Source organism: Mesitornis unicolor, unplaced genomic scaffold (genome assembly GCF_000695765.1).
Source record: "Mesitornis unicolor isolate BGI_N332 unplaced genomic scaffold, ASM69576v1 scaffold7771, whole genome shotgun sequence".
Lineage (NCBI taxonomy): Eukaryota > Metazoa > Chordata > Aves > Mesitornithiformes > Mesitornithidae > Mesitornis > Mesitornis unicolor.
This window is the reverse complement of record NW_010161647.1, coordinates 47618-56951: the sequence shown is the minus strand read 5'-3', so window position 1 is coordinate 56951 and position 9334 is coordinate 47618. Positions and strand designations below refer to the sequence as shown.

The following is a 9334-nucleotide window of genomic DNA, read 5'->3' as shown; positions in this document are numbered from 1 at the left end:
CATTCAATAAAGTGTAAAAAATCACATGCAAACGCATTACACAGGCTGTAAGATAATGTTATGTTCTGATCCACACCATCAAGTCAAATATGGAGATGAATTATAGTTGGAGGTACCATGTTTGAATTCTTCTGATTGTGCAAAGTAAGAGAACCTGATCAGCAGACATGTGAGGTACTGGACACCCTCACTCAGGTACCTGTCCTCTGGTGTGGCCACTAGCAGGATGTTCTTGGTTAACTCTTGATTTCTATCTCATTCAATAGCATACTTCCCAAACAACACTCGTCCCAATATCATATAAAATTATAGCATATCTTGGTTTTCTCTTCTCAGGAGATAAAGCAACTGGGGGTGGATTGATCTTAACAGGGACAGAGGTAAGACATTAAAATATCCAGGAGTTATAAAATGGGATGTGGATATTTGTAACACTGCAACTGAAACTGCATCCCATGTAAGATAGATACAGGTGGTGCATTTAGCAACAGAACCATCTCTTGGATATCCTTGGGTGAATTTAAAAGTCTGATTTGTTTCCGCTGCACATACTCACCATGAACATTTAAATCGTATTTTCTGTCAGACAGTCCCGCCACATTGGCGGCAACACAGACGTAGCGGCCGGTGTCTGACACCTGGGCATTTTTCAGTTGAAGAAAGCGACCACCGTGAAGCATGGCTATGTCCCTTCCAGCAGCCAGCAGGCGGCCATCCTTCATCCACGCTATTGCTGGTTCCGGAATGCCCTGCGCCCTGCACTCCAAGGAAATTTCATTTCCTTGGGTGACGACAACTTCTGATGGGTGGCTACCACTGTTTGATATAGTTGGGCGAACTAGGAAGGAAAAAGAAACACAGGTTAGAAGTCGATTGGAAGCTACATTTCAGGATCTTCCCCTGTTTCTGAAAAAAATAACCACCAAGTTTGTCAAATCATTTTAATAAAGACCAAACTTTGCTGGCAAGTCAGTCAGAGGCACTCTGCAATTCATAGCGTCTTCCACATGAACAAGGAAAATCGAACAGCCACCCCTCTTCCTGCTCCACCCTACAGTGTAAAAATGGTCTTCTTAAAGTGTAACTTACAGGTAATTTTTAAAATGCAAACAGGAGAAAAAAATAAATTAGAAAAGACTGCCCTAAATGCTGCCAATCCCTAGAGATTTTTAAGGATGTTTTCTTTCATGGAAGTGTTTATATGTATCTTCTTTTGTTCATGACTAAAACAGAGAAGTATCAGTAAAATCTAAGTTGAATTAGTTGTCCTCACTAGTACAGTTTGGTGGCAAGTAACTTTACACTAGCTAAAGAGGTTACATCACTGCAACCACCCGTGATCAGATGTGCTTTCAACAGGTATAGTCAGCATCTTCGTCAACCCTCAAGTCTAAATTGCCAATATTTTAACTAGTTATCATTCTCCTGGGAATATCCTTAATTGTCCTATAGCTAGATATTACACACTGAAAATCCTGCAGCTTAACATCACTGTTCTGAAAACACTTTCATAATGTAACTCTACTGCAGTATGAGCAGAATTTTTCATGGTAGCTTACTGTGTACTTGCAAACTGTACTCCTTCTTGGCACTTCCAGCTATATTTGAAGCAAGACAAGTGTAAGACCCAGCATCAGACTTCTCAGCAATTGAAATCTGTAGCTGCCTGCCTCCAGATAATATCCGCACCCTTCCCGACAGGTCAGACATCAGTGGAGAGCCTGCAAGAGACATTCTTTCAGATAAAAACACAGTGGTAATAAGCTTGCTCGTACGTAAAGTCCCCTGGCTCATTTACAAATGACCGAGTTGCACAATTGTCCATTTTAGAACAATAGACAAAGCTTTCCCAGAAACTTCAGGCAAGCAGATTCTGAGGGCTTCTCAATTTCAATTGCTGACTTCACAGCAATTACAGCAACCTGAGCTGAAGCACAGTAACTCTCACCACATTCACATCTATCCAGTTTTGGACGCTTCCACTAAGCAGCAAATTCAACACTTTTAGTAAAATCTCACTCATTGTCTCACCCAGCAAATAGAACTCTTAGGAATATATATATAACTATATAACATACAATTTAGTTTTCACAGCCAGACCCATCTGCTTGTCCTGTGTCACACAGCACACGTGCAGACTTCTGCCCAGGAAATCCCCAGCAGAAACATGACAGCAAAATAACACTGCACTCTCTGAGCAGAACTTTCAATCTTGGAGACCTCAGGTTAGGCGACTCTCCATCTTTGCAAACTGCAGGGAGACTGCGGCAGAAGGCATACACCCGTCACTGGTGATTCTTACAAGCTGAACTGTCATTTCCCATTTGCTCATTGAACATCCTCTCTATGAAGTACACCAAACGTCAAGTGTGATGAACAATCTGGCTGCTGATTAGCAATCTAACCTGTACTACTTGCCACCTGCCTTTCCAACAGGCTTAAGTTTCCTTTCTGCCATTCAAGTATGTGCACTTTAGCCTTGCAGTACACTTTCAGAACACGTCATATAATGCCCTTTTGGCTTCCAAGAGACAGAGTTTCAAAATAACTTGAAAAACTTCATTTTCACTGAAAATGTAATGCATTAGAAAAAGTGTCTTGTAATTAAAATCTACTCCTTCCACAAGCTAAAATTAATTAAGGTAGGCACATACCACACTGGATTGTGCCATCTATAAAAACACAGATTAATAGGTAACACTGATTAATAACACAAGAGTTACCACACTGGAAGAGTTCAACATCATATTCTGTCTAAGATTCTGTCTCCAGCAGTGTCCATGCTTACAAGAATGTCTACTGAGTCAAAAGGTGTTTGTTAATGTTACTTTAACCCCTAAAGCAAAAAGATGTGCAGACTACTCTTAAATATTACGATGGGATGAGAGAAAGGTTCAGTAAATCCCAGAAGTAATTACTACAACTGGATGTGTTTTCATCACTTGGCAGTATGCAATGGCTGCAAATTTGGAGAGCAGGTCTGTGTTATTCCGTAGATCACAGGGCTTCTCAGTGACTCACAGCTCTGCCGGCTGGGATCCACGAACAAGTTGTGACGCTGCCTTGCTGCACTGTGGTAAATAAGGACATTGGGGGGGCTAAGTGCTTCACAGTCCGTTTTTGAGTTGGCTCAGGAATCTCTGCACTGCGCTTCTCTTGCACACATTCAGGAATAGTGATCTCTACTCCAAGCAGAGGTGAGTTAGAGAGAAAGGAATAATTTATTCCTGTACTTCATTTTACTTAGTAACAGGACTGTTTACCTATCTGCATGCTTGAACTCCTTAGAACACACCATCTAAAATATCCACAGAAAAAAGAAACACTGACAGAATCACAGAATATTAGGAATTGGAAGGGACCTCGAAATTATCACATTTGGTTTATAAAACAGACAATGGACAATTACCTACCATCCTTTTTCCAGGTAAGACTGGGTGGTGGGATGCCACTAGACTCACAAATCAGGCTTATCAAGCTCCCTTCAATTACTGTCAGTTGAGAGATGTCTTCTGAGCCATAAATACTTGGTGCCACTGAAAAGAAATGCCAAATAATTGCAGCATTTGAGACAAAACATTACCAGCCAACAGTAAGACCCAAATGACCCTCATACAAATTTGTCCCATTATGCTCTGAAGCGGTTCCCAGGATTGGATTCTCTTGCTGACAATGTGAACCAGACCCAGGCGAGGGAATAATATACTTGTGAGTGACTGCCTGTGTCCCTCCAGCCTTTGAAGGCCGGTGCATGCAGAGGCTCTGTTTCTGGTTGATATTTGGATGGACTTCACTGAACTTAATTCTGTGAACATAATTCTGAATTATGCGAATATATTATAGGAATGTAATTCTGTGAATTATGTAAACTGACTCCAACTCTACAAGTCTGCCTCGTTCATGGCCTTAGCTTATAAACCTACAGATATCATCATTAGGTTGAAAGGGACTTCTAAAATTCAACCTAAGTTTTTCCTTTGAATTTTTCCTGCATCATCCACTGGCTACCACATCCAATGCTAGGGACCCTGTCCCTTCGACTGCCCTACAGTAGCACAGTGCCAGCTCTGCTCTACATCTCCGTGACTGGAACCCAGTGAGTTTCGCAGACAAAAGGCACCACAGTTTTCCCTCCAATTCTCCAAGTCTTAAAGAACTTTGGTTCAGTCACTAGGGAAGGGATAATTGCCTGCTTGAAAACCACTTTCTTTTAATGAAAATAGCCTAAGTAACACTTGAAAAGAGACCAACAAAAGCAGTAGAGAATGTAGGCTGAAACTGGTGAATAAAATTTTGCTGGTGAATAACTTATCCATCATGTTTTTAATGCATGTGACAGTAGACAGCTTCTCCTTTTGACAATCAAAACTCTTTACTTAGCAGCAACCAGATATATGGGTTTCAGAGCAACTGACGGCAAAGGGCTTAACTGTACTGTACTGTATAACTGTACTGTGCTGGCCTCCACCTTTCATTTGTCCTGCTTCTAGTCAAAAAGTTCATCTTACAGTTAACACATGGGCTGGTTCCTGGAACCAGAGTTAGCTCCCAGGATCTCACCAGTCTTCAGAAGGAGTCGTTTCCTTGACTGAAAACTTAAAAATATGGCAAGCAGGACTTTTGATCCCTGGGTGTAAACAAAGGCTGTAATTCTAAACAGTGAGCCACAGATGGCTTTCACAGGCAACTTTTGGTTTCTATTCAGCTTATTCCATCAAAGCTGATAACTAGCAAAGAATTATCCCTCCTCTCAAAATCCTACTGAAATAGTCTCGTTGTACAGAAGAACAAATCCATATCCCTCCAGCACCGAAGGTCCTCTGCAACACTGCAGATCTTACAGATCTGGGGAGGGAGAGATGAGAGCTGAATATGATATGCACAGGAAATGATAAATGCTTTTGCATGGGAAAATAGCATGGTCCTACAATGCCCACCTCTAATTTAAATACCAGAAATCTTTCTTTTTAATAAATAACAACAGAATTCTGTGTTAAGAACTGTAGTTCTATCACTACAAACCCTGTTATATGAGTGATTTCAAACCAAGAAATTAATTTGTACTAAGGCATATTTAAATTTGCATATGGGGAGTAAATGATGGCGCAGAAAAAACACTCAAAATCCATCACTAAAATAAATGTCTTAAGCCTCATTCATCATCTAGCCATATAAAATTTTACTAGAGCTATTTTTATGATTCAGTGCTGATAACCTTGCAGAGCAAATAAAGCAAGGTAACCTAGCTTTTTTAACCTCAATGTCCATGTTTCAGTGTTTAAACAAAGTGGAAATTCAGTAGGCTACTTTAAATTGCATGAGAGTGTACAAATAGGAGCTATGGATACAGAACCAGTTAGTTACAGTTCAAAACTATCACTATTACTATCCAGCCTGAAAAAGTCCTACAGAGTAGCTGGTATTAATTTAGAGCCAAACCAAAGCAATTTAAAAAATGTGTGGACTTTCTTGGTACTGTGAAACTACAGCAACTATAATAACACCTCCCAGCATGAACCTCAGCAATTAAGCATTTATGGACTACAGAGGATTTTAGTGTCTCACAACACTATTTCACTCTGAGCTCCATTCCCGATCCTGGAAAAAGCTTCATCATCTTACCCCAAACGTTGACATTATAGTTCTTTTCAGTTTTCCCAGCAATGTTTGTTGCTTCACAAGTGTAACGGCCAGTGTCCTGCACTTGAGCTCCTTCAACCTAGGAAGAAAACGAAAACCTGGATTTCTTCTTATATTATCATACATGAAAATTGCAGGGAGAAGTTGCGCAGGTTTCAATTTTTATTTTTACATCTGTCTCTCTAAATATTAATAATACAGTATTACTCCAGCAAAATGGGTACAGAGACACCTAGACGTCTATGACCTCCCTCACTCCTCACCCACTACCCTCCACTGCACCAGAGGGCACACTACTACTCAGACTCTAATGGGTATTATTGAGTGACTTCATGGTGGGTCTACTCCCCAGAAAGCAATAACCCCCAGAGCCCGACTGCCCAGTTCACCTTCAGTACACTTCCATCTTCAGAGATGCTAAGACCTGGCTTCTTCAGCAAGGGTCGTCCATCTTTGAGCCACGTCAGCACAGGAGGGGGAATAGCATTGCTCTGGCAGAGCAGCTCCACTGCTTGGCTGACGAGCACCGAGACATTTTGTTCCTCTCCCATGATGTCTGGTGGAACTATGGCAATAAATCAAAATAAAGGACTTCTGGACATTGTGGACTTCCCAGAGCACATGTACTGTGGAGTTAACAGTCTTCATTCAATAAAAATAAAATGGTAGTTACTACCTTTCTGACACACAACTTAAGTCTCCTTTATATCACAAAAAGCACCAGAATTACTTTTGTTCCTTACAAAATATCCTCTAGATTTACCCTAGTGAGATATCAGCTACAGAGAAACCACGTAGATAAGCCAAGACTAGCAAAAATATACTTGAAATATACCTAGAAAGGAAACTCACCAGTATATAAAGAATGAGGAAGGACATTCCTGCTTAGAAAGAGCTGATGAGTGAAAAGGTTCACAAGATAATAATCAGACCCAGCAGCTGAAAATGTCTTCACCTTTCCCAGACAGTGCCAGGATGGATAATTGGCTTTAAGGAGAACTTTGCCTTGAAGAAGAATTTTCTCCAGAGATGGCCAAACACAGAAGACAAAGCAAGAGCTCATGTGGTTCCAGCCAAGTGTCTGGGTTAATGACTTAATCACCGAGTCATAATTTATAATTACTTTATTGTCTGTTTTGTGTGGTACCCACTAGCTAATTATTGCAATTGTTGGCACCGAGCACTGTATTTAGGTTTGTACTAGAGTTTCAGTGATAACCTCACCATTAGACTGTTATTTCCAGATTGAATGTTAGAAAAATTAGCTTTTGCAAGACAAGTTTTCTGTGTGGAAGAGAAGAAACGTTACTGGACATTCAAATTGAAACCCATTAGCTGTTCTTGAATAGTGTCAAGAAGACACATTTTTTCCCCCATTTTAAAAATTATTTGTGCTTCCATATTCAGAAAAACGAGTAACTGAGAAGGCAACTGAGAACTAAACCTTGGAACACACCAAGTCTGCCATTTTCCATGTGGAAAGTGTTCATGGCTGGAGTCGAAAAGAACATGGAGAAATATCAGACCGACAAGATGAGCTTAAATGAAAAGATTAAAGATCAAGACCTGTTTGTATTGGTTTCACGGCAGAACATCGGGCAGAGAAAACCTGAGACTCCCCAGGCAGCTTTGAGTCATTGACAGAATATCACCACATTAAGAGATTGAAAGTATTTTGGTGTCAGATGTGCGCTGACCTAGCAAACTGCAAGAGTGGTGTAGGCTACTGGGCCCTGCACTGCTGCTGCTTTCCACCAGCTCTCTGCCGGAGGTTCCCTGGCTCAGACCAGAGCCAGTGAGGGAGAATTTGGGAGTTTGTCACATACACTGCAGCAAGTCCGGTGGCTTTGTGTGCAGCAGCAGCACAAGTAACCACAGCTTTTACTGCGCTGACCAAGCACCGTCTGGAAGAGAATTCCTGTTCGTGTCCTTAATGGCACATATGTTCTTAAACCCTTAAAGCAGCTCATAGGGATTCCCTTTCCTTTCTTACTATTTAAAAACATAAAGCACATTCACGGTAAACTCTTGACATTAATGCAACATTAGACCTGCAACCAAAAGACTTACAAAATCAACCCTCTCCTAGCAAGAATTACTTTGTCTGGTTATAAGTATCCAGTAGGATTTTTTGCTGATTGCATATTAAGACTGTTCAGTTTGCCCCAAAACAGTTGACCAGGGCCAAATATACGAACATCTACTGCTGCACTTCCTTCACACTTTAGTTTTGCAATCCACCACTCCAAAAACTGCGTGGCTGATTGCACAAAACACTGGGGTAAGAAGAAGGGAAGCAGTGGGACTGCCTGTGAGAAATATTCTGGGCTGCACTCTGAACAAAAAGATACTGAAGTAATTAGCACGAGTGAGATGATAAAATGTCCCAAAGCGGTACTCAGTAAACCAGCAATACAGTTCTCAAGATATGCTGAAAAATAACACTAACAAAAGAGCTTTGTTTTTCTAGCACAGGAAGTACTAAGCAGAGCAGCAGATTTCACAGTTTGGAAATAATTTAGGGAAAAGCCTGGTCTCTGTGGATAAGAAATACAGTAACTAAAAAAATCTGTTTATCTTACTTTCTTTGTAGAATTCACAAAGGCCCAGATTCTTTGTAAGTGCTGTGGAACTGAAAATTGGAAGCTGATCCATTGCTGCAGAAGGCAAATTTATTTCCAAATACTTTTCCACCAATTACTTTTCCTCTTAGCTAAATGAGCTGAAATGTATTCAAAAGGAAACCGAGTTTATGAAACGGAGAGAGAGGCACTAAAGCATCTGTTTCTGAAGGAACTGGGTTTAAAATTAATCGAATTATGCTCATGGTCACTAACAGATTGTTCCAACTCCTGGACTGGCTGAGTGCACCACACATCCAAACATCTCAGCTCCAACTGCACTCCAAATTATTTTCCTCATGTGACTTCTTAATTAGATTACCTCTATGAGGCAAGTCTTACGAGAAATATTACTTTCTGGTGACAGCCTCACTCAAGGTGGCCCTGCAGCTGAACTCAATCCTGTCCAGCTTGTAATAAAATAGTAACTTTAAACACACAACTTCTAACTAACTCTTTGAATTTCATCTAGCTAAAATGGACAGAGGTTCCAGAAAATAAAAGAGGAATAATAAGTATATCCACGTCAGTTTTGTGGTTACATATACATACACACCTGTCCTCAGACTCCAAAAGTTGATATTCCTTGCTCTGGACATAAAACATTGCAGCCTATGTTAACCTTGAGTTTGCTCACCATGCCAGAGTCCTGACTTTCTGAACTGCTCTTTGCAGATGCAGAAGTAGCCATGACTCAAGTGACAAGTATCCCAACCACAGTGCGTTTACAAGGAAGTCAATTCTGAAAGTCAAACTGGAAAACAAGCAAGCTGGCCAGCTGTGCTTATTCACCTTAGAAAGCATCCAAACCTCTAACTTCTCTTACAAGGTTTCACAGGCTTCTGCTGAGGCTTGCCATAAAGCCAGAGACTGGCAGAGCCAAAACACTTCTCTCTTCACTGACCTACTGAAAGCAGCAGCAAAACCACAAAGGTTCTTCAGTTCCCAAACCCTCTTTCCACATTTGGTACCATAAGATTTCTAAAACAAATAGCAGATCACTGCTCTTCCTCATTTCACTGGTGTACAGAACCACTGAGCTGTCCACGGAAACTTTAATCTTGCTAAAGTAA

At 40.8% G+C, this 9334-nt stretch overlaps 1 protein-coding gene across 1 annotated transcript in view; it reads right to left on the bottom strand.

Annotated features, from left to right (window-relative positions):
* Nucleotides 1–556: 556 nt before the first annotated feature.
* Nucleotides 557–9334, bottom strand: part of LOC104547615 (hemicentin-1-like) — a gene marked incomplete at both ends in the record, with an annotated part of 54411 nt that continues 45633 nt past the window's right edge. Inside the window, 4 exons of the mRNA XM_010193394.1 lie at nt 557–838; nt 1560–1721; nt 5623–5719; nt 6030–6205. Of these exons, the coding sequence (XP_010191696.1) occupies nt 557–838; nt 1560–1721; nt 5623–5719; nt 6030–6205 (717 nt within the window). The remainder of the gene's footprint in view (nt 839–1559; nt 1722–5622; nt 5720–6029; nt 6206–9334) is intronic.